The sequence below is a fragment of the Carcharodon carcharias genome, chromosome 10 (assembly GCF_017639515.1).
Source record: "Carcharodon carcharias isolate sCarCar2 chromosome 10, sCarCar2.pri, whole genome shotgun sequence".
NCBI lineage: Eukaryota > Metazoa > Chordata > Chondrichthyes > Lamniformes > Lamnidae > Carcharodon > Carcharodon carcharias.
The window spans coordinates 44,543,785-44,570,019 of NC_054476.1; the positions used below are offsets into that span (position 1 = coordinate 44,543,785).

Here is a 26,235-nt window from a genome sequence, read left to right on the forward strand (position 1 = left end):
AACTTTCTTCCACTTTGCTGTGTAAATCCAAGGAAATTCAGAAACAACCTTCTTGCTGAAACAAAGACTTTTCTGGTCTCACTGGGTGGCTGTTTCAGATTTCATACCTTCTCTCAGCACAGAGCAGGTATCAGGGCATCTCCCCAACACAGCCACCATAACTCAGCTCAATCATCTTTCCTGAAATATCCTTTTCACCTTGCACCTTAGATTCCATTGTCCTCAGCATCTCTTTGAACTCAACTTTTCCAAAATATACAAAAGATTTCATATTTTCCTATTGCCTCCATTTTTGAGTCAAATACGAAACCTTTCTAAGTTGTGTCCTGTCCAGAATACAGGAAGAATGGGAGATTCTAAGCTGCTCCACTGGACAAAGGCTACTTCATCACCCCCCTGGAATGTGACTTGTATAAACATTCCAGCCAAGCCAACGCAAAGGATTCATAGATGATAAAAACAAAAAACTGCGGATGCTGGAAATCCAAAACAAAAACAGAAACAGAAATACCTGGAAAAACTCAGCAGGTCTGGCAGCACGGCGGAGAAGAGTACAGTTGATGTTTCGAGTCCTCATGACCCTTCAACAGACCCCTTTCTTAATTTTACTTAGTTCTGTTGAAGGGTCATGAGGACTTGAAATGTCAACTGTGCTCTTCTTCGCCAATGCTGCCAGACCTGCTGAGTTTTTCCAGGTATTTCTGTTTTTGTTTGTTCATAGATGATAAGTCTGCACCAGCCAGTTACAAGACAAAGGTAGAGCTATTTGCAACTCCCAATGTTGTGCTAATGACCCCGCTGTTATCTGCTTCAAAACACAATGGGTTTCAACCAGGCACCTCATTAGCTGAATAGCTCAACCAAATCCCCCACCCTGTCATATGACTGACACTTCAGTTGTCTGAATTCCTTTGATCATACAGCTCTTGAATTTTATCTTCAGTTGCATTTTAACCTCTGAAGAGAACCGGACTCGAGGCTAGCAGCCTGCCTTTGACCTCAATTTTTGAGAGTCTGATTTCCAGGAGGAATCCTGTATTTTGTTTACTGAGTGAACTAATACCCAGGATACAAGAATACTTCACTGCACCTTCAACGGACTCAACCTGCAACCAAGTTCCTAGGATCAAGATCACGAATTCTGCCAGACTAAGCCACATGAAAGAACCTTTATTGGACATTGACTTACTGGACTCTGAGCTCACATGAAACCAGAATTATTATTTTTATTGTGGTCTTTGCCCTGAACCTCTCTCTTTCTCTTATCCCTCTTTTACTGTATGAATGTAAAAAGGGGCAGACATTGCAAAACCCTTTTCACACATTTTGTGAGTGTCTCTTACTTTACCTTATCATGATTTTGCTGTAGGGTTATTAATAGAAGGTTAGATAACTCCAAAACTGAAGGGTTAGGGAAAATATGCCACCACTTATAAAGAGGGAAATTAGAAATCAAAAGTACCTCTCACTACCCGTCCATAAATAGATGGGATCAGGGCTGTTTAAATTAATCCCTCTCCAGTCTGTAACAGTTGTAAAAATCCCCTGTCACTTCTAAACTCTCCTTTGAAATTTATGCATGCATCTAACATTTACCCTTTTATCTCTCAACTCTCACAGAAAAGCTTTCTCTATGAACCTTCTCCCCAGTCTACTTAATCATGGACACGCACACAGACACACACCTTTGTTACAGAATATCACCATATTCCCAAAATATTTTAAAAATCCATCTTCACACTCCGGAGATCGGAAGTTACAGGCCATTTGTTTCTGTGTCTCTCGGTTGCTGTAAATTAGAGAAAGAAAAGAGAAAGGCAGAAAAAGACAGACAAATATGGTGGAAATGAGAGATAGAGGAAGTGACAGACACAGAAATGCACAACCAAAAATGAATCACAATTCACAAAGCTCAGTGCTTACAAAGATACCTTGAAAAATTCAAAATCAATAGTGCCAGACCTGAGACCCTCACAAACCCTGTCATAAAGCCATACCCATGCACTCAATCTTCCTTCAGTGCTGACAGAAACCTGCACTCTAACATTAAGCTAAATGCTACATTGCACCTTAGTTCTGCAAAACTCACCAATGCAGTGTGATTTGACCTTCTACCCCAGCTATGATAAAACAGATGACCATCCGCTATTGATACCAAAGCCCAGGACCAAACTCAACACAGCTTGCACCCCTCCTCAGTATTGCTAAATTCCAAATATCTATTTTTAACTGCATCTTGTTGAGCACTGCATTTTTTTTAAAAAAGGTATTTAAAAAATTAAATACAAAAGGAACAGGATTATCTGGAGGATAAAAGGGTGGTAAAAAGTACAGCATGGTCTCAAAATGTTTTAATGGTGCTGAAGTAGGAGGTGGCACTGTCAACACAACATGACATGACCAACTGATCACAATGAGGTTGGACCCAACATTATGTAACAAGCTGCAACTTAACCAACAATCAAATAATCAAAATCAGACAGACAGGCTACAAGCAGCACGGTAATGTGGGCAGTGAAGGAGAAGCTGCTAGAATACATGGAGACCACAAATCGCTGATGAACAGCTATCCAGACAAGAGGTTGCAGTTATTTTTGTGCATTTTGTACACTGGAATCCTCAAATGGTTGCACTAGTTGATGAGGTCCCTGTGTGTTTGGGGGAAAAGGAAGCGGTTGGTGGAGGGGATTCTCGAGACAATCCATTGATGATTCAGCTGAGCAGAAGGGGATGGAGGTGTGAGGCTGGCCCCAACTAAGCTACATTTTGACCTTCAAATCTTTGATCAGTATTTCAGCCTCTTCATCCTGCTGGACTGAAAAGATTTTGGACCACTTGCCTCCCATAACCTTATTCAATCTCAGAACAGCCTAAGCCTGGAACCTCCCTTCCTGATGTTGCAACCCATCTCCAGTGATCCAAAATCTCATGACTACTTTTCCAGTGTTCCTAGATCCCAGAACTTGCTGCAGAATTGCCAAAACCTCCCTGAGACCTTCTTCCCCAATGTACTGCTAATCCCCAATATCCCATCTCACCATGGACAGAACCAGTGCCACTTTCCCAGTGCTCTGAGAGCCAGACCCAAAGAAGAAAATTGCAGACATTAAACCTCAACAAGCCTAATGGCAGGGGTTGAATACAGGGAACAAAGATAAATAGCTGCAGGGGAGAAGAATACAGAGGAACAAAATGACAGAAACTATAGCAAAAGGAACAGAAAGATAGAGAGATGATAAGGAAGTGAGAAAATATTCCAGAAGAGAGAGAAAATTACACCCAAAGAAAAAGGAGAATAAAGTCAAACTGTGTAAATAGTGAGAAAATACAGACCTATAAGCAGTAAACAGAAATCTGAATAAAATGTCACAAAAACGATGGCAGTGAGAACTAAAAATGCAAGCTATTTGCTGCCATTTGAAAGAGCATTATTAAAGTTTTGTTGGAGAAAATGACTCATATTTATGTTGATAAAAGCAAAAGACTGCAGATGCTGGAAACCTGAAACAACAACAAAAATAGCTGAAAAAATTCAGGTCTGACAGCATCTGTGGAGAAGAAGACAGTTAACGCTTTGAGTCCGGACTCGACTGGAAATGTTGACTGTCTTCCTCTCCACAGATGCTGTCAGACCTGCTGAGTTTTTCCAGCTATTTTTGTTCTTGTTACATATTTATGTTGTTTGCTTTTGATTAAAATCTTTACATCTTTAGGAAGGAGGCAGAGACATACACACAGACATGAGTCTGTCTTGAGCAATAGGGCTAAGAGGGAGGGAGGAAATAATCTGCAGAAAAATGTGGAGAGAGAGAGATAAATAATGAATCAGCCTCTGCTTGGAACTGGAGGCAGACTAGTTGTATGGGTTAGAAACCATATTTAAAAAAATTGAACCCTCTAACTCAATGTGTGAAGCACTGTGCCACATCTACCCACTTAATTCAGAAATGAAATGGGTTGTCTTATGAGGAAAGGTTGGGCAGACTGGGCTTGTTACCACTGGAATTTAGAAGAGTCACCGGTGACTTGATTGAAGTATACAAGATCCAGAACAGCCGTGACAAGGTGGACATGGAAAGGATGTGTCCCCTTGTGGGCGAGTCCAGAACTAGGGGGCATTGTTTTAAAATTAGGGGGTGCCCTTTTAGGACAGAGATGAGGTTGTGCGACTTTGGAACTTTGCCTCAGCAGGTGGTGGAGGTGGGGTCATGGAATATTTTTAAGGCATAAGTATATAGATTCTTATTAGGCAAGGAAATCAAAGGTCTTCAGAGGTAGATGGGAATATGGAATTTGAAACAAAAGCAGATCAGCCATGATCTTATTGCATGGCGGAGCAGGCTCAGTGGGCCAAATGGCCTACTCTATTTCTGATGTTCTTAATTACTCCTTGGTAGAGTCAGTTTTTCACTAGATGAGTTGTCAGAAGCTGGCAAACTATATTTTGAGCAGTATACAATAAAATTCAACAACAATGTCCAAGTGCACTAAACAGATGAGGTTAAGTAAAAATCGGATATTCTTATATACGACAATTTCTGATGTAATTTCGAAACATGAATGCAGAGGGCTACAAACCAAACAACCAAAAGTATAATTGTAGGAACTTCAGATTAAGCTACCACTAATGGAAAATTTTAATCATTTCCAACTAACTTCTGCATGAAGTGCTTTCGAGAAGTAGTTGAAGGTGGAACAGCACTAATTCCCGTTCAACAAAAATTAAAATGGAAAAATAAATCCCACCCAATAAACATACACCTTTCTGAGTGCCAATCACATTGAACAAACTCAACAAAATGTCTGGCGTTCCTGGTTTGCAGTATCGTAGAACAATTTTTGCATTATGCGTCAAAAAGTTAGAACATAAACAATAAATGTAAAATTTACTAATACAATATTGTCAAAAAATAAGATAGTCAGAAAGTACTGTGTTCTCTCAGGCCTAAGTTTATGTTAATACAAACTTGAGACTAACCTGATACTGGTAACTTCTGAACCATTGCTTCAAATCCCAATCCCAAAGGATCATCTGCAAAATATGAAAATAAGTGCCATTAACAGATTATAGTTGGAAAATAGATTTGCACCATTCACTGCAAAATAGGTAAATCGGCTACACTGATCAATACCACATTCCCACTACAAAACATATTTTCAACTTAGACTGGGGTGGCTGTGGGATGCAGAGGGAGGGAAAGAGGTAGGAGTGAGAGGCGGGGAATTAGTATTTTGTCAATGCCTGAAGGTGCAATGCAGGGAAGATTTTTAGATAAAAACAAAAAAACTGCGGATGCTTCTCCGCCGATGCTGCCAGACCTGCTGAGTTTTTCCAGGTAATTCTGTTTTTGTGTTGAAGATTTTTAGATGTTGCAGCCATGATTACACTATAAGCCCTATACAAACACAAATTTTGTTGTAGCCAGAAAACTGAGCAGACAACAGTTTTATCAAACTACCAGAACAAAAGTTGAAGTCAGATTAGATCCAATTACCTTCCAGTCACTCCCAATCCTGATCCCCGTTTTGCACTACAGGTGTTTGAACTCTTTCTGCTCTATGCCTTCCTGGCCCCTGCTGTTTCAAAAAAACTCTTACACATGACCAGTGCCTTGTTTCTGCTGTGTACAAGGATCTCTCAGACTTTGCCTCATTTCACAATTTTTGAAAAACCTCCCATTTAAAGTTTTCCTCACTCTAAATAGCTGAAAAAATGCCCTTACTTTTGCCCGTCCTTGCTAGCATAAAAGAGATCTCCAAGCCTTCATCTAGCTTCTGATGCTTTAAAAAATTGCACTAATGGGTTACTTGGTTCCTGCTGTATAAAAACTGACAGTCAAAAAAACATGCACATAGCATGAAAGTTCTTCCTTTACTTGCAAATCTACTTTATATAACATTGTCATTGAACTTTCTTGATAACTCTCCTCCCTTGTCTGATACTAATAGGACTATCAAGTCTCTCTCCATTGGCAGGCTACAATAACGTACATAATCTTTAATATCATAAAACATTCCACAGTACGACACTGCAGCATTCGCAAATAAAATTCGACACAGTCACAAAGGGGTATTAGGGGTATCCAAGAGATGGGTTTTCAGGAGAAGTGTCTTAAATGGAGAGAAAGAGAGTGAGAGAAAGAGAGAGAGAGAGGAAGGGAGGGAGGGGTTTAGGCAGGGCACTCCAGAGCTTAGGGCCCAGGCAGTTTAAGGCACGGCCACCAATGCTGAAGTGATTAAAATCAGGAATGCACAAGATACCAGAATTGGAAGAGTACAGACGTCACAAAGGGTTGTAGGGCTGGAGTTAACTGAGATAGGGAGGGACGAGGCCATTGAGGGATTTGAAAACAAAGATTTTAAAACTGAGGTGTTGCCAGATTGACAGTACAGGTCAGAAAGCTGCACTCACAAAAGCCTTCGATACAGGCAGAAAGAGCTTCTGGAAATTACTGATCCAAGTTGCTTGTCCCTACAAGTCCACACAAATGATTGGCCAGTTTCATGACTGTCAGCATATTGTAAGATGGAGTTTTCAACCATCCCCACCCCCACTTTAAAATTTTTTGTGTGGCCTCGCACATGCAGCAACCTAAACTGACCAACTGGAGTGCGACTTGCAAAGGAACTTAGAGCGAATATGCTAGCTCCCATATTTTTGGGCAAGTGTGAATTCATTAAGGAAAGCCAGCATGGATTTATTAAAGGCAAATCAATGTAACTAACTTGATAAGAGTTTTCTGATGAGGTAACAAGAGAAGTTTGAGTAGAGGAATGTTGATGTGGTGTGTATATGGACTTCCAAAAGGCATTTGATAAAGTGCCACATAACAGTCTTGTCAGGCAAGTTGAAGCCCATGGAATAAAAGGAGCATCAGCAGGGTGGTTCCAAAATCTCTGATGCACAGGAACCAGAGTAATGATGAACTAATGTTTTTCATTTTGGAATAAGGGATACAGTGGGGCTCCCCAGGTACGAGGGCCACTGCTAGCAATATATATTAATGACATGGACTTGGGTGTACAGAGCACAAATTCAAAATTTGCAGATGACACAAAATTTGGAAGTATTGTCAACCATGAGGAGGATGGTGATAGACTTCAAGGAGGACATGGGCAGGCTGGCGGAATGAGCAGACACATGGCAGATCAAATTTAATTGAGGTTTACAGTGAAATCCCCCAGGAATTGATGTTAGGGCTCCTGCTCTTCCTGATTTATCTTACTGATCTAGACCTTGGTGTAAAGGGCGCAATTTCAAAAGTTGCAGATGATACAAAACTTGGAAGTATTGTGAACCATGAGGAAAATAGTGTAGAACTTCAAACACACATCGATAGATTGGTGGAATGGGTGGACAAGGGACAGATGAAATTGAATGCAGAGAAGCGTGAAGCGATTCATTTTGATCGAATGATCACAGGGATACAAATTGTGAAGGGTGTAAAGGAGGTGCAGTTAATAAAGCATACAGAATCCTGAGCTATATCATAGGGACAGAGAACAAAAGCAAAAAAGTTGTCTTAAATCTGCATAAAATGCTGGTTTGGCCTAAACTGGAGTATTGTGCCAGGTTTTGAGTACCACACTTTAGGAAGAACGCGAAGGTGTTAGAGCGTTCAGAAAAAGATTCACGAGAATGATTCCAGGGATGAAGAACTTCAGTTACACAGAAAGATTGGGGAAGTTGATACTGTTGTCCTTGGAGGAGAGGGTTGAGAGGAGGTTTGACAGAGGTATTCAAAATCATGAAGGATGTGGACAGAGTAGATAGGAGAAACTGTTCCGTTAGTGGAAGGATCGAGAACCAGATGGCACAGACTTAAGGCAATTGACAAAAGAAGCAATGGCGACATGAGGAAAAACTTTCCAGAGAGTGAGTGGTTAGGATCTGTACAGCACAGCCTGAGAGTGTGGTGGAGGCAGGGTTAATTGAGGCTTTCAAAAGTGAATTGGATGATTATCTGAAAAGGAAAAATTTACAGGGCTATGGGGAAAAGGGAGGGAGTGGCACTAGGTGAACAGCCTCTTCAAAGGGGCTGAGTGGCCTCCTTCTGTGCTGTAACCGTTCTATGATTAATGTAGAGAAGGGTGAAATGATAGATTTTGGTAAGAAGGAGACATAATATAAGCTAAAGGATACAATTTTTAAGGAACTGAGGCGCATCGAGATATATGTGCACCAACACTGAAGGTGGCAGGGGAGGTTGAGAAAGTATTAAAAAAAATATTGGTTATCCTAGGCTTTATAAATTGAGGCATGAGAGTAAACAGCAAAGAAGTTATGATGCATCTTTATAAAACACTGGTTCAGCCTCAATTGGAATAGTATGCCAATACTGGGTGCCACACTTTACAAAGGATGAAGGCCTTAGAGCGGGTGTGGAGAAGATTTACAAAAATGGTGCCAGGGATGAGGGGCTTCAGTTACATGATAGATTTGCAAAGTTGGGATAGCTTTCCTTGGAGAAGGGGAGGTTGGGGATTTGGTAGACCTGTTCAAAATCATGGGCGGTCTAGGCTGAGTAGGCAGAGGGAGACCATTCCCATTGGCAGAAGGGTGAAGAACCAGAGGACACAGGTTTAAGGTGATTGGAAAACAAACCAATAGCAACACAAGGGAAAATATTTTCACATAACCAGTGGTTACTAATTATGATCTGGAATGCACTGCTTGAAAGGGTGGTGGAAGCTACAATTGTGGCTTTCAAAGGAGATTTAGATAAGCACTTGAAGTGAAAATAAAAATGGAAGGGAAAGGGTGGGGGAGTGGGTCTCGATGGATTATTCTCATGGACAGCCTGTGCAGTTTGGGCAAATGGCCTACTTCTGAGCTGCAACCAGTGTACGATTCTATGTCACTTCCAACACTGCAGCACCACTGTGCTCATGTCTCTGGAGTTGCACTGAGTTCAATAAGGTCATGGCTGACCTGACTGTGGCCTTAACTCCACTTTCCTGCCTGCTCCCATAACCCTAAATTACCTTGTAGATTAAAAACTGGTCTAACTCAGCCTTGAAGGTATTCAATGACCCAGACTGCACTGCTCTCTGGAGTAGAGAACATATCAAACATTAATAACCCTCCAAAAGGAGAAATGTTTCTTCATCTCCATCTTAAATGGGAGATCCCTTATTTTTGCCTCCGTCACCAAAGGTGGGCGGAAATAATGGGCCATAACTTCCTTGGAGTGGCAATCAGCATCAGGTTGCCCAAATACTTATGGGTGTTTCTTCAAATTCTATGGCCCAGTGCTTTCGCCCATTTGTTAGGCCGTTTGTCTGTAAACAATTTATCTCAAAAACTAATGGATGGATTTCAACAAACCTTGGTGCACAGACATAGTCTGGCCAGTTTTTGGGAAAGATGCAGATCCAGATGCTGGAATTTTTGAAAGGATCTATTAGTATTGGGAGACAGTATGCAGATGCAGCAACTCACCCAAACTATTTTGTGATTCATGTACTCGATCCCGCTGGCCTGCTGCAGATGCATCTGTCCATAAGAATGACCACTGTACTGTCATTGTGGAGACAAAGTCCCGCCTTCACATTGAAGGTAACCTCCACTGTGGCACTACCACCGTGCTAAATGGGATAGATTTCAAACAGATCTAGCAACTCAAGACTAGGCATCCATGAGGCGTCGTGGGCCATCAGGAGCAGAATCGTACTCGAACACTATCTGTAACTTCATGGCCTGGTAAATACCCCACTCCACCATTATCATCAAGCCAGGTGATCAACCCTGGTTCAATGAAGAGTACAGGAGAGCATGCTAGGAGCATCACCAGGTATACCTAAAAATAAAGTGTCAATCTGGTGAAGCTATAACACAGGACTGCTTGCGTGCTGAACAGCATAAACAACAAGGGATAGACAGGGGTAAGCGATCCCACGACCAATGGATCAGACCTAAGCTCTGCAATCCTGCCACATTCAGTTGTGAATGGTGGTGGACAAACCACTCACTGGAGGAGGAGGCTACACAAATAGCCTCATCAGTGCAAAAGATAAAAGGCTGAAGCATTTGCAACAATCTTCAGCCAGAAGTACCGAGTGGATGATCTATCTCGGTCTCCTCCGGAGGTCCCCAGCATCACACTCGCCAATCTTTAGCCAATTCGATTCACTTCACGTGATTTCAAGAAACGGCTGAAGGCACTGGATACTGTAACGACTATGGGCACTGACAATATTCCAGCAATAGTACTGAAGACTTGAGCTGCAGAACTTGCCACGTCTCAAGCCAAGCTGTTCCAGTACAGCTTCAATGCTGGCATCTACCCGGCTATGTGGAAAATTGCCCAGGTATGTCCTGTACACAAAAAGCAGGACAAATCCAACCCGGCCATCAGTCTACTCTTCGCCATCAGTAAAATGATGAAGGGATTATCAACAGTGCTATCAAGTGACAATTGCTTTGCAATAAACTGCTCATTGATGTCTAGTTTGGATCCAGCCAGGGCCACTCAGCTCCTGATCTCATTATAGCCTTGGCTCAAACATGGACAAAAGAGCTGAACTCCAGAGGTGAAGTGAAAGTGACTGCCCTTGACATCAAGGCAGCATTTGACCGAGTATGGCATCAAGGAGCCCTAGCAAAACTGGAGTCAATGGGAATTAGGGGGAAAATTCTCTGCTGGTTGGAGTCATACCTAGCACAAAGGAAGATGGTTGCGGTTGTTGGAGGTCAGTCATCTCAGCTCCAGGACATCCTTGCAGGAGTTCCTCAGGGTAGTGTCCGAGGCCCAATCATCTTCAGCTGCTTCATCAATGACCTTCCTTCCATCATAAGGTCAGAAGTGGGGATGTTTGTTGATGATTGTACAATGTTCAGCACCATTCAGGGCTCCTCAGATACTGAAGCAGTCCAAGTCCAAATGCAGCAAGACCTGGACAATATCCAGACTTGGGGTGACAAGTGGCTTATAACAGTCGTGCCACACAAGTGTCTGGCAATAATCATCTCCAACAAGAGAGAATCCAACCATTGCCCCTTTATGCTCAATGGCATTCCCATCAATGAATCCCCCACTATCAACATCCTGAAACTTGACCAGAAACTGAACTGGATTAGCCATATAAATACAGTGGCTACAACAGCGGGTCAGTGGCTAGCAATCCTGCGACGGGTAACTCACCTCCTGACTCCTCAAATCCTGTCCACCATCTACAAGGCACAAGACAGGAGTGTGATGGAATATTCGCCCTCTTGCCTGGGTGAGTGCAGCTCCCACAACACTCAAAAGGCTTGACACCATCCAGGACAAAGTAGCCTGCTTGATTGGCACCACATTCACAAACATTCACTCCCTCCACCACCGATGCACAGTAGCAGCAGTGTGTACCATCTACAAGATGCACTGGGCTCCTTCGACAGCACCTTCCAAACCCACGACCACTACCATCCAGAAGGACAAGGGCAACAGGTAGATGGGAACACCAGCACCTGGAAGTTCCCCTCCAAGTCACTCACCATCCGTTCCTTCACTGTCGTTGGGTCAAAATCCTGGAACTCCCTTCTTAATAGCACTGTGGGTATACCTACACCACATGGACTGCAGCGGTTCAAGAAGGCAGCTCACTACCACCTTCTCAAGGGTAACTAGAGATGGACAATAAATGCTGGCCCAGCCATGAAGCCCATATCCCATGAATGAATAAGAAATTCCCACAGTATTCTGTTGTCCCTCTCCATTTAAATAATATTCCACTTTTCTATTCTCATGCAGATCCTCACATTTTCACACATTATGCTCCATCTGCCAATTATTGCCGCTCACTTAACCCATTTCTATCCTTTTGCTGACTCGAGACTGCTACTAAATGAAGGGAAAAGATGAGAGGAGAAAGGCATGGAGCATAAAAGAATGGCAGGAGGGAAGAGCAGAGGTGCTAAGTGGATTTAGACAATACAAACATTGACAGCATCCTGTCAACTACCCATCTCCGAAAATACTCCCAGTTTGCACCTCCCCAGTCTCTTGCCCTTTGTTTTTCCCTACACCAGCACTCTTCCCCACCCACTTATAACTTAAAACCCACTTCCCTCCATTAAACTCGAGAACTGATTCTTTGTAGTGCCAAATGCTCTTGAAGTATATTTACTGGCAAAGGTACAAACACATAGATGGCCCGATAGGAAGTGCATATAGAGCAATAATCCAATTAGGAGAGTGGAGCGGATACAAGTCACAAGGCCCAAATGGGGAGGACAACAGCAGTTGAAGGTGGTTGGGATGGCATCAGGAACAGGGTGCATTGACAGCTTGCAGCAGAAGGTTCAACAGTGACAAGATCACCTCCTTTAGAGCCATTTTAAAAAGTCTTCAGAAATAAAATAAAAATATAAAAGACAATTAAAAATCTATCTAAAGGCCCTCACATCTCAGACAACTCAGGCCTATTTTTACTTTAGATCCCATTGAATGCTTTGGCCTCTTTCCACCTTATTGACCTGAAAGTTTGGAAAAAGCTGCTTTTCGTGATTCATTATTAAACACATCAGCCAAGATCTGTCGTGCCAGCTTGCAACCTTAGCAAATTGATGGAACATGGATTTAAACTTTACTTATGATACCGAGATTCCATGACATGTGACCAGAGGTCTATAGAGGTAAAACATTTGGGCCCTGCCTGAAAAGTGAATAGTCAAATTACCCTGTTAGGGTAAGGTATCTGAAAATTTGAGCAACAGGTGAAGCGAGCTATTTCACGTTGCAATGATCATCAAGCCAAAAAGACGTTCTGCTGACTGCACAAATGTCAGGTATGCAGGCCCCAAATCCTAATGACTGGCTCATATCAAACAGCATGCCCCTTTGGTTATTCATAGCAGGCCAGAGTATAGATCATATTCAACCAGCCCATGCTTGCAAAACTCGGGACATAATGCCCAACGTTATGTGATTCCGCGATTTAATTAATCAGCAAGTGCTGTCTAAAGTGTGCTAAGAATAACACTAACAATCAATTATCAGTCAGTCTCGCAATGTGGTTCAATTATACTTGCGAGAAGCTACATACCTTTAGTCACAGGGACCTGTCCTACACAGACAAAAGGAACATAACTTTCTTAAATCAAACAAAAAGAATGGGCACAGTAGTTCCCTGGTGCATTTGCCATAGCAATGCCTTGACTAGAGTTGACTTGCCAACCCCTTTGAAATTTGGCATTTTTGCATCTGGCCTGAGTGCAAGATGAAAACCTGTGGCAGGATGTCTAATTTTTCAGCAATATTCAGAAATCAGAAAGTACACCCAGTCACCAACCCTACAACCAGATATTATGCTTTGGAAAAACCTTGTAAAATAAAAGCCAACTTTTTGTGAAAAGCTTTGAAAAAAATATTTCATGCCCTTTATGTTTGACTGAAGTCCCACTGGAATCATTGAAGGCTACAATAAATTAATATAGACACACACACACAAACACAAAGAAGAAAAAATGCTAGAGACTTACTGTCATGTCAAATGTTGACACTTATGTCCTACAATACAATGAACCAACTTCAAAAATGTTGCCCTGGACTTCACATTGGTAATGCCTGAGAAACTGTCAGCATCGTAGCTTCACTGAAACTGACAGTAACTTCAGGACTATGCACATGTATAGAATAGAAAAGAAATATAAACGTTGTCATTGATTCAATACTTCTCCAGAGGCAGCTCCCCAACCACCTCCCAGGCTGCAATTAATGGAAATCAAATGAATTAATGAGAACTCTGATGCTGTTAAATCTCACTGTAAAAACACTTTGAAAGAAGTTGCACCTTATTGATGAGTGCAACAATATTTTTTAAGAGCTCATGAGCTTCATAACTACTGCAAAATGCCCTGAAAAGCTAATAACACGTCAAATTTCTCCAAAATGATAAAAAAATTCCACATTTTTTAAAACCTTTTTTCTTCATTTTTAAATATTTGTTTATCTTTATCTTAGCTTCTATGTTAATCCAATCATGAAGCATTCATTTCACGACTGAAAATTAAAATAAAAAATAAAGAACGTAAAGTGTTTCTAACTTCCTGATTTGCTGTACGTGAATACCTCAATGTGACTGCCTCATTACCTACTTGCTGGCATCACTGCTGCTGCATGCCAAGATATCCCCATAACTTGGTGCCAGATTTAAACTGCCATCAGCAAAGAGGAAATCCACACCACAGAGATTGCCAGACCTTTGCTGGCAGTTTTTTTTTGAGGTCAAAGCAAGTACCCTTTCTTCACCACTGACTGCAAAATCTGGGCCATAACTTGTAAAAAAGCATATTATTTTTGTGAAGGCCTTGCCAAGTCTCTTCATGCATAACGAACAAATTTTTGTTTTGCAAATTCAAATTCCACTGAGAGAGTAGTTTAAATAGATAAATAAAATTTACATAAACATACACATTGAGAATTTGAACACTTATTTTTGACAAATGTACAAGAAATCTGTACTATTCCATGTATAACCTGCTAGAAAATGAGAACAAATCATTGTCTTTGTAATCTTAATTATTAACTTTAACTGAGTTGAATCCATGATTTTCACAGGAATTGAGTTAAGATAACCATTTGTTATTCTGCACTCAAAAGGGGCAAACGTGCAGATCAGTGAGTTTTGCCAAATATGGAGATAAAACATGCGCTGAAGAATTCGAATATGAAATGGGATACAGCTAAGGATTGATATTTACTTTGTGTTGCGATATATTCAATATTCCATCCCTTCTGTCTATTTGTTAAGTAGAATCACAAATGCTGCATCACACATATCAACAGACAATTATCACGAATGCCCACAAATTATCAACTGACAGTTATGATATATCAGAAATATGTTAGAGCTACGAATGCAATGGTAATACACGGTTGTGAACCCGGATTCCAGAGGCTGTCTCACAAAATCAAAATTCAAGATGAAACTTGTGTGGAAATTTGTGCTGTTTGATGAATCACATTATCAAAGTTGCCAATACAAAAGTTTGAAACCTTATATGTCACTTTCACATAAATAGTGAAAATATAAATTCATAATTTGGGTAGGCGGGAATGTTGGGTTGAGGTCACAATCGAATCAGCCATGATTTTATTGAATGGAAGAGCAGGATTGAAGGGCTGAGTGACCTACTCCTGCTCCTAATTCATGTGTGTGTATGGAATCGGACAATATTGTTAGGCAGAACTATCTGCACAGTAAAAGCCTCATTAAATGGGCAAGCAATAAGAGCTGTTCAAAAATATATAATTTCAGGCAGGAAAATTGTGAGCTGTAGGTTCCAAAGTAACCAAGGCCACTAGATGTGTAGAATTGGACGAGAAATCCTTGCTTTTGTTAGATTTGTGCAGCACTGAAAGAGATCAATTTAAGCATTTAATCTTTCGAGAACCACATGAAATCAATCAACACAACTATTTTAATAAACGGTCCAACCTAAAAGCAAAAAATTGTGTACGCTGGAAATCCAAAACAAAAACAAAAATACCTGGAAAAACTCAGCAGGACTGAGCACCTGTGAAGAGGAATACAGTTAATGTTTCAAGTCTTCATCAGAACTAAGGAAAAATAGAAAAGAGGTAAAACATAAGCTGGTTTAAGGGGGGGTGGGACAGGTAGAGCTGGACAGAGGGCCAGTGATAGGTGGAGATTGCCAAAAGATGTCATAGACAAAAGGACAAAGAGGTGTTCACGGTGGTGGTATTAGCTAAGATATGTGCTAATGGTGACATTAAAGGTAGAAAGCAGGACGAGCAAGGTACAGATAGCCCTAGTGGGGGTGGGGGGAAGGGATCAAAATAGGCTAAGAGAGATAAAACAAAGGATGGAAATACATTTAAAAATAATGGAATTAGGTGGGAAAAGAAAAATATGTATAAATTATTGGAAAAAGGGGGATTGGAAAGGGGGTGGGGATGGAGGAGAGGGTTCATGATCTAAATTTGTTGAACTCAATATTCAGTACGGAAGGCTCTAAAGTGCCTAATCGGAAGATGAGGTACTGTTCCTCCAGTTTGCATTGAGCTTCACTGAAACATTGCAGCAGGCCAAGCATGGACATGTGGGCATGGGAGCAGGGTAGTGTGTTGAAATGGCAAGCGACAGGGAGGTCTGGGTCATGCCTGCGGACAGGCCGAAAGTGTACCGCAAAGCGGTCACCCAGTCTGCGTTTCGTCTCTCCAATGTAGAGGAGATCGCATTGGGAGCAGCGAATGCAGTAGACTAAATTGATGGAAGTGCAAGTGAAGCGCTACTTCACTTGAAAGGAGTGTTTGGGCCCTTGGACAGTGAGGAGGGGGAAGTAAAGGGGCAGATGTTGCACCTTCTGCGGTTGCATGGGAGGTTGCAGTGGGAAGGGGTTGAGGTGTAGGGGATGATGGAAGAGTGGACCAGGGTGTCCCAGAGGGAACAATCCCTGCAGAATGCCATTGAGTTGGGGGGGAGTCCTGAAGCAAAGATGTGTTTGGTGGCGGCATCATGCTGGAGTTGGTGGAAATGGTGGAGGATGATCCTTTGAATGCGGAGCTGGTGGGGTGATAAGTGAGGACAAGGGGGACCCTATCATGGTTCTGTGAGGGATAGGAAGGTGTGAGGGTGAATGTGCAGGAGATGAGCCGGACATGGTTGAGGGCCCTGTCAACCACTGTGGGTGGAAAACCCCGGATAAGTAAGAGCAACTGTTTTTGAAAGTGGCATCATCTGAACAAATGCAACAGAGGCGAAGGAAGTTCCTTCCCCACCAGCTTATCCAGCTCTATCTGTCGTGACCCCCCATCCGACTCGAAACATTAACTGTATTCCTCTCCGCAGATGCTGTCAGACCTGAGTTTTTCCAGGAATTTTTGTTTTTGTTAATAAAATGTCCGCTGCAGAGAGGCATCCGCATTACTTCTTTCAACTTGTGCACTGTAAACCACCAATTTGCAAATTAAAATAATAAACTTAGTCACTCGGGTGTGGGTTTACCTCCTGTTTATTCCAGGAAGTGGTTTATTGGGCCCAAATACTGTAAATGATTTTGCATAGAAACCATGTACAAGATAAATCGTGATATGTAAAACATGTAGCAAAATTGCAGACTGATTGGTTTAATACCTGCACAACCAATTCTCTACAAGAGATCAATTTCCAGTAGTTACAGTGCAAGATGTCACTTGGCAGCCACATCGTCTATGAAAACTGCACAAAGCCACAACACATATTTCCTCACATGCAAACAGCACGTAGCTCAAACAAACAATTGCTGATTTTGACGGTGCAATTAAATGCTTGATAAAACCCACATAGCACATTCATCCTTCTTAAATACCATTATAATTTGGATCAAAGAATCAAGAAAATTCACAGCTCAAGGCAACAATGATGCGACCCATTATTTAAGTGCCTTTCATGTCTACAAATAGTGTAATGACAGGAAATGCGATTTTCTTACTACTTAGGATGGCCAATGAGATTAAATGCAAAACAATCATGAAAATGACCAAATGCAAATTCAGATGAGGTCAGCAAAGTCAACGAAATCCTTAATCAAGAATATATGCATCAACAAGAAAGCTATACATTGATGTTCTGAATGTTCTTTTTAAAAGATGTAATATTTTTTGCAATACATTATATCCATAAGACATAGGAGCAGAAATCAGGCCATTAGGCCAACGAGTCTGCTCCACCATTCAATCATGGCTAATAAGTTTCTCCACCCATTCTCCCAGTAACCTTTGATCACCTTACCAATCAAGAACCTATCTCGGTCTTAAATACACTCAATTACCTGGCCTCCACAGCCTTCTGTGGCAATGAATTCCATAGATTCACCACTCTCTGGCTAAAGAAGTTTCTCCTCATCTCTGTTCTAAAAGGTCTTCCCTTTACTCTGAGGCTGTGTCCTCGGGTCCTGGTCTCTCCGACTAATGGGAACATCTTCTCCACATCCACTCTATCCAGGCCTTTCAGTATTCTGTAAGTTTCAATCAGATCCCCCCTCATCCTTCTAAACTCCATCGAGTATAGCCCCAGAGTCCTCAAACGTTCCTCATATGTTGAGCCTTTCATTCCTAGGATCGTTCTCGTGAACCTCCTCTGGACCCTCTCCAGAGCCAGAAAATCCTTCCTGAGATATGGGGCCCAAAATTGCTCACAATATTCTAAATATGGTCTGACCAGAGCCTTATAAAGCCTCAGCAGCACATCCCTGCTTTTGTATTCTAGTCCTCTCGAAATAAATGCCAACATTGCATTTGCCTCCCTAACTACCTACTCAACCTGCAAGTTAACCTTAACAGAATCCTGGACTAGGACTCGCAAGTTCCTTTGCACTCCAGATTTCTGAATTCTCTGCCCATTTAGAAAATAGTCTATGCCTCTATTCTTACTACCAAAGTGCAAGACCTCACACTTGCCCACGTTGTATTCCATCTGCCACTTCTTTGCCCATTCTCCTAACCTGTCCAAATCCTTCTGCAGCCTCCCTACCTCCTCAATACTACCTGTTCCTCCACCTATCTTTGTATCATCTGCAAACTTAGCCAGAATGCCCTCAGATCCTTCATCTAGATCATTAATGTATTAAGTCAAAAGTTGTGGTCCCAACACTGCCCCCTGCGGAACTCCACTAGTCACCAGCCGCCATCCTGAGAAGGACCCCCTTATCCCCACTCTCTGCCTCCTGCTAGACAGCCAATCTTCTATCCATGCTAATACCTTGCCTCTAACACCATGGGCTGTTATCTTACTGAGCAGCCTTCTGTGCGCCACCTTGTCAAAGGCCTTCTGGAAGTCGAAGTAGATAACATCCATTGGCTCTCCTTTGTCTCACCTACTCGTTACCTCCTCAAAGAATTCTAACAAATTTGTCAGGCACGACCTCCCCTTGATGAAACCATGCTGACTTTGCCCTATTTTACCATGCACTTTCAAGTATTCTGAAATCTCATCCTTAATAATGTACTCTAAAATCTTACCAACGACCAAGGTCAAGCTAATCGGCCTGTAATTTCCCGTCTTTTGCCTCACTCCTTTCTTAAACAGGGGGGTTACATTAGCGATTTTCCAGTCCTCTGGGACTCTCCCTGACTCGAGTAATTCCTGAAAGATCACCACTAACATCTCCACTATCTCTTCAGCTATCTCCTTCAGAACCCTGGGGTGTAATCCATCTGGTCCAGGTGTTTTAGCCACCTTCAGACCTTTCAGTTTTCCTAGCACCTTCTCCTTTTTAATGGCCACCATACTCACCTCTGCCCCCCGACTCTCTTGAATTTTGGCGATGTTACTCGTGAAGACTGACGCAAAGTACTTATTCAGTTCCTCCGCCATTTCTTTGTTCCCCACTACTACTTCTCCAGCATCATTTTCCAGTGGCCCAATGTCCACTTTTGCCTCTCTCTTACCCTTCATATATCTAAAAAAACTTTTGCAATCTTCTTTTATATTACTGGCTAGCTTACCCTCATATTTAATCTTCTCCCTCCTTATTTGTTTTTTAGTTGTCCTCTGTTGGTCTTTGTAGACTTCCCAATCCCCTGGTTTCCCACTGCTCTTTGGCTGCATTGTATGCTTTCTCTTTAGCTTTTACGCTGTCCCTGACTTCCCTTGTCAGCTATGGTTGCCTCGTCCTCCCTTTAGTATGCTTCTTCTTCTGAGGGATGAATTTTTGCTGTGTCTCCTAAATTACTCCCATAAACTCCTGCCATTGCTGTTCCACTGTCTTTCCTGCTAGGCTCATCTCCCAGTCAATTCTGGCCAGCAACTCCCTCATGCCTCTGTAGTTGCCTTTATTCAACTGTAATACCGTTACATCTGATTCCAGCTTTTTCCTCTCAAATTACAGGGTAAATTCTATCATATTATGGTCACTTCCTCCTAAGGGTTCCTTCAACTTAAGCTCCCTTATCAAGTCTGCCTCATTGCACATCACTAAATCTAGAATTGCCTGTTCCCTAGTGGGCTCCACCACAAACTGCTCTGAAAAGCCATCTCGTAGACATTCCACAAATTCCTTTTCTTGGGATCCACTACCAACCTGATTTTCCCAGTCTACCTGCATATTGAAATCCCCCATGATCACTGTAACCTTGCCTTTCTTACACGCCTTTTCTATCTCCTGGTGTATCTTGTGCCCCACATCCTGACTACTGTTCGGAGGCCTGTATATAACTCCCATTATGGTTTTATTACCTTTGCGGCTCCTCAACTCTACCCACACAGATTCTACATCATCTGACTCTACATCATTTCTTGCTATCGATTTAATTTAATTTCTAACAAAGCAACCCCACCCCCTCTGCCAACCTGCCTATCTTTTCGATAGGATGTGTATCCTTGGATATTTAGCTCCCAGTCCTGATCCCCTTGCAGCCATGTCTCCGTGATGCCCACCACATCATACCTGCCAATTTCAATCTGCGCCACAAGCTCATTTACCTTATTTCGTATACTGCGTGCATTCAAATACAACACCTTCAGTCCTGTATTTCCCATCCCCTTTCTCATTGTCGTCCCCTATCTGATGTGCTTGAAGTTAGATTCCTAGCCCTTTCCAAACACTCTGTCCTATTTTGTGCTCTGGAGACTTTAATAGCCTCTCCTGGGCTCTCCTTTCTTTTCAGTTTTTTCATAATTTTCCATGAAGTTGAAGCCACCCCCCCCACATGCTGCTTTGTTTCCCATTAGTCATACTTCTTGGAGTTTTACCCTCCCCTCGCCCCCTACTTTCTAGTTTAAAGTCCTGTTGACCACCCTAATTTACCCTTTTTGCTAGAACATTGGTCCCAGATCGGTTCAGGTAGAGACCGTCCCAACGGCATAGATCCGTCCTGTTCCAATACTGATGCCAGTGCCCCACGAAATGGAACCCCTCTTTCCCGCAACACTCCTTTAACCACGTGTTTACTTCCCTTATTCTCGCGTTCCTATGCCAATTTGCGCGTGGCTCGGGTAGTAATCCGGAGATTATAACCCTTGAGGATCTGTTCTTTAATTATTACAATTAGGACCACTTTTGCTGCCATTTGATTCCCTCACTTGGTGACATGCACTTACTCTCAATGAAGAATGAACATGATTTAAATGCCAATTGTCATCCTTTTTTAAGACTTGTTCAGGAGCACTGGGGGCATGCACCAACATATAGTCAGCTGCCTGATAGTTGATCCAATAGCCTTCATATCAGCCTGCAAGTGAGTAGGCAATTTGACTAAATTGTTTATCACAATAAAAAGGATCCAATTCATACATTTTGGCTTTCCCAGCATAGAACCTGCACTTTCCTGTCAAGGTGACCCAAGGAGCAATCAGGAACAGGAATCCTGGCTGATTACTTCCAGTTCTCAAGCTCAGGGGTGCTGAAGATTAACTGTTACATTCACCCATTTAAAAGCACTGAAATTATCACAACCAATATTCAAATCTGGGAGTGTGTGTGGCTGGTAATATAAGAATTGGGTCAATTTACACAGTAACCGTTGGAGGGGATCCTGAACAGAAACATCCTGAAATTCAAAAGATTTACTTTCACTTCCAAGTGATAAAATCAATTACATCAAACAATTAAGATAAAAGCAAAATACTGCGGATGCTGGAAATCTGAAACAAAAAACAAAAACAAAAATTACTAGAAAAACTCAGCAGGTCTGACAGCATCTGTGGAGAGAAAGGCAGAGTTAACGTTTCAAGTCCATATGACTCTTCATCAGAACATTAGTTAGTAAAATGTTTTTGACATTTATTTATTATTTATTAAGGCTTAAGTATTAGGAAAATTTAGCATCTTATCTATCTACTGATCAATATTTTTCTATTCATTAAAAGCAGTGTATATGTGGACCTCATGTCATATCCATTACCCTCCTGCTTCACTCTCAGTTGTCAAACTTAGTTGAATGGCTCAAAGTAAAAAAAACATTTGCAAGTAAATAATGTAGAGCTCAAAATTGAGAAAAGCAGCTTGAAAACTACCAAGAATGTATTAACTCAGGAAAACAATAAAGTTCAGGTTTCTGGTCGATGATCATTCTCTCTCCACAGGTGCTGCCTGACCTGCTCAGTATTTCCAACATTTCTGGTTTCTATTTCAGGTAAGTGGCAAGTAACATGTATGCTATACAAGTGTCAGGCAATGACCATCTTCAACAAGAAAGAATCTAACCATCTCCCTTTGACAGTCAATAACATTACCACTGCTAAATGCCCCTCTAACAACATCCTGCGGTTTACCAGAATCTGAACTGGACCAGCCACATAAATATTGTGGCGACAAAAGCAAGTGAGAAGCTGGGAATTCTGTAGCGAGTAACTCACCTCCTTACTCCCCAAAGCTTGTCCACCATCTACAAGACACAAGTCAGGTATGTGATGGGACGCTCTCCACTTGCCTGGACGAATGCACCTCCAACAATATTCAAGAAGTTTGACACCATAAAGGACAAAGCAGCCCACTTGATTGGCACCCCATACACCACTTTACACATTCACTAGTTCCACCACTGACATACAGTGGCAACACTATGTACCATCTACAAGATGTACTGCAGCAACTCACCAAGGCTCCTTCAACGGCACCTTCCAAGCCTGTACTTCTCTGACCCTTTTTCAGAGCTAAAGAAAAGTAGAAATGCGTCTGAAGAAGGGTCAAATGGACTCAAAATGTTAACACTGTATCTCTCTCCACAGATGCTGTCAGACTTGCTGAGTTTTTCCAGTGTTTTCTGATTTTGTTTCAGATTTCCAACATCCACGGTATTTTGCTTTTACCTTAGTGCTTTAAATAAATCCTATTGAGTAGTATAGCTCCAACATGGTTTGAGGAACAGGTTTTATTGTTGCGACCATTACTGTTTCCTATATAGCTGAGATGATAAGCTATTCAGAATGCATTACAAGCTTTTTTTCAAAGCATGAGAATCAATAGCCAAAAAATTGTTTTAACTCTATGCATCTTAAGCTAAAGTTTATTTTAAAGATGACTGACAAATTGTCCAAATAAAAAAAGTCATTAATGTGATAATTCCGAGCTAGGTCCATTTTATTTTTTTTTCATTGATGTATAAATTTAATACATGTACTTTAGTACATGCAAATTACACATTCTACTAGAGACACTTGGCAATTTGCCACGTATTTGGTTTTAAAATACTGGATTTTTGTCTTGCTACTTCCAACAGTCTTTAGGCAATTTTTTTCAAGCTGAATATCATCCTGACTTGGAAGTATATTGCTGTTCCTTCTTCATCACCAGATCAAAATCTTGGAACTCCTTACCAAACAGCACTACCAGAGCATCTACACCACACAAACTGCAGAGGTTCAAGGTGGGACATTCACTAACTTCTCAAGGACACTTAGGGATGACCAATAATCACTGCCCCTGCCAGTGACTCCTATATCCCATGAATGAAGGAAACAGCTTGCATACATAACACACCTTTAATGCAAATAAGTGTTCCAAGGCACTTCCAGGCATTACTTGACAAAGCTGAATGCCAAGCCCAAGAGGGAAATATTGGAGGAGTGCTTAAATCTTTGGTTAGGGTGGGTCTTAATGAAAGTCTTAAAGGATAAGAAAGATATGGGCATCAAAGAGATTTAGACTAGAAATTCCACAATGTGGGGGCAAGGCAGCTGAAGTCATGGTTGCCAATGGTGGGGCAAAGGGGGCGAGGGGTGCAAAAGAGGTCAGACCCAAAGGTGCAGAGTTTGACAACAGTATTTAGAGCTGGAGGAGATTAGAGATAGGGAGAACCTTGATCATGAAGTAATTAAACACAAGGGTGAAAATCTTAAATATGAAGTACTGAAGAACTGTGAGCCAAAGAAGCATAGGAAGAACAGGACCGGCATGTGAGCAGAAATCAACATAGAATAGGTATGAGGAGTAAACTTTTGGATGACCTGAAGGGTTGAAGCCAGGAGGCCAGCCAGGAGGGCACTGAAATAGTCATGATAACAAAGAGCAGGGTGAAGATTTCAATAGTAGATAGCAGAGGTATTGCAAAAATGGAAAAAGGGAGGTATTCCTTATGGGGAGAATACAAATTGGGAAGCTCAGCTGAGGGTCAAAGAGAAACCAAAATTCTGAACAAAATGGTTCAGCCTCGGACAATGCACTGGGAGGGGAAACAATCACTACTCAAGAGCAGACGGTGTTTATGGTGGTGGCCGACAACTATAAGTTCAGTTTTTCCAATGCTTGGCTAGCAGAAACACTGGCTGATCCATAACTGTACATTAAACAACCACACTGACAACATAGAGGGAAGGGATTCAACATAAGAACATAAAAAAATAAAGAGTTGGGGGCACCATTTGGTCCCTCAAGCTGGCTCTGCCATTCAATGTTCAAGGTTGATTTGATCTTGGCGTCAATTCCACTTTCCTGTTTGTTCCCAAAGAACCCTGAACTCCCTGACAGTTCAAGAAATTGTCTACCTCAACCTTGAATTTATTCAATGATTCAGCCTCCACAACTATCTGGGGTAGAGAATTCTAAAGATTCATGGCCATCAGAGAAGAAATTAGTCCTCAATCCCATCTTAAATGGTAGATCCCTTATTCTGAAACTATTCCACTTAGTTCTACATTCCTCTAGAAGGTGAAACATCTTCTTGGCATCTACCCTGTCAAGCTCCCTCACAATCTGATATATGTTTCACTAAGATCATCTTTCATTCTTTACTTTCCAATGAGTATAAGCACAATCTGCTCAACTTTTCCTCAGAAGACAACCACTTCATCCCAGGAGTCAACCTAGTGAACCTTCTCTGAACTGCATCCAATCCTTCCCTAAATAAGGAGACCAAAACTGTGCACAATGCTCAGTTGTGGTCTCACCAAAGGTCCTGCACAAATGTAGCATGACTTCCTTACTTTAATAATCTAAACCCCTTGCAATAAAGGCCAACTTTTTTGTTTTTGTCATTGCCTGGCACTTGTGTGGTACAAGCGCCACTTACCACTTTTCAGCCCAAGCCTGAATGTTGTCCAGATCTTGCTGCATGGACTACTTCAGTATCTGAGGAGTTGCAAATGGCACTGAACATTATTGCACAGTGAACGTCCCAACTCTGATCTTATGATGGAGAGATCATCATTGAAGAAGCAGTTGAAGATGATTGGGCTCAGGACACTACCTTGAGGAACTCCTTCAGGGCTGTCCTGGGACGGCTTCCAACAACCACATCCATTTCCCTTTGTGCTAGGTATGACTCCAACAGAGGAGATTTGTCCCTGATTCCCAGTGACTTCAATTTTACTGGTGTTCCTTGATGCAACACTCGGTCAAATGCCTCCTTGATGTCAAAGGCAGTCACTCTCACCTTACCTCTGGAATTCTGTTTTTTTGGCCGTATTTGGACCAAGGCTGTAATGAGGTCAAGAGCCAAGTGGCCCTGGCAGACAAACTGAGCATCAGTGAGCAGTTTTGTGCTGGTTAATTGTCACTTGATAGTACCTGTCAGCAACACCTTCCATCATTTTGCTGATGATCGAGAGCAAACTGATGAAGCGGTAATTGCCGAAATGGATTTGCTCTGCTTTTTGAGGACAGAACAAACCTGAACTATTTCCCACCTTGTTAGGTGCATGCCAGGATTATTGCTGTTCTGGTACAGCTTCACTAGGGGCGCAGCTAGGTCTGGAGCACAAATTTTCAGTACTATTGCCAGAATGTTGGCAGAACCCACAATCTGTGCAGTATCGACTTTTCTTGACATCGCATAAAGTGAATCAAATTGTACGTAGAATGGCATCTGTGATGCTTGAGACCTCAGGAGGAAGCAGAGATGGATCATCCACTTGGCACTTCTGGCTGATGATGGTTGCAAATGCTTCAGCCTTGTCTTTTGCACTCATGTGCTCGCTCCCCCATCAATGGGGATGGGGATATCGGTGGAGCCTCCTGCTCCTGGTTACTTGTTTAATTGCCCACCAGCATACATGACTGGGTGCGGCAAGACTACAGAGCTTTGATTTAAACTGTTGGTTTTAGGATTGCTCAGCACTATCTATTGCATGCTGCTTTCACTGTTTGGCATGCAACCAGTCCTGTGTTGCAGCTTCACCAGGTTGACACCTAATTTTTAGATATGCCTGGTGCTGCACCTGGCATGCCCTCCTGCACTCTTCATTTAATGAGGGTTGATTGCTTGGCTTGATGGTAATGGTAGAGTGGGGGATATGATGGGGCCACGAGGTTACAGATTGTGGTTGCTGCTGGTGGCCCACAGCGCCTCACATATGCCCAGTTTTGAACTG

General features: G+C 42.0%; 1 protein-coding gene across 9 annotated transcripts in view; it reads right to left on the reverse strand.

Annotated features, from left to right (window-relative positions):
* The window catches only part of pde3b (phosphodiesterase 3B), a 265,470-nt gene that overhangs the window by 88,979 nt on the left and 150,256 nt on the right, over window positions 1-26,235 (reverse strand). For 8 of the 9 annotated variants that reach the window (XM_041196606.1, XM_041196607.1, XM_041196604.1 and 5 more), the window contains exon 2: window positions 4,979-5,032. The exons of the other annotated variant lie outside the window; for it this stretch is intronic. In XM_041196606.1, the coding sequence (XP_041052540.1) occupies window positions 4,979-5,032 (54 nt within the window). The remainder of the gene's footprint in view (window positions 1-4,978; window positions 5,033-26,235) is intronic. 9 annotated transcript variants of the gene reach the window in all.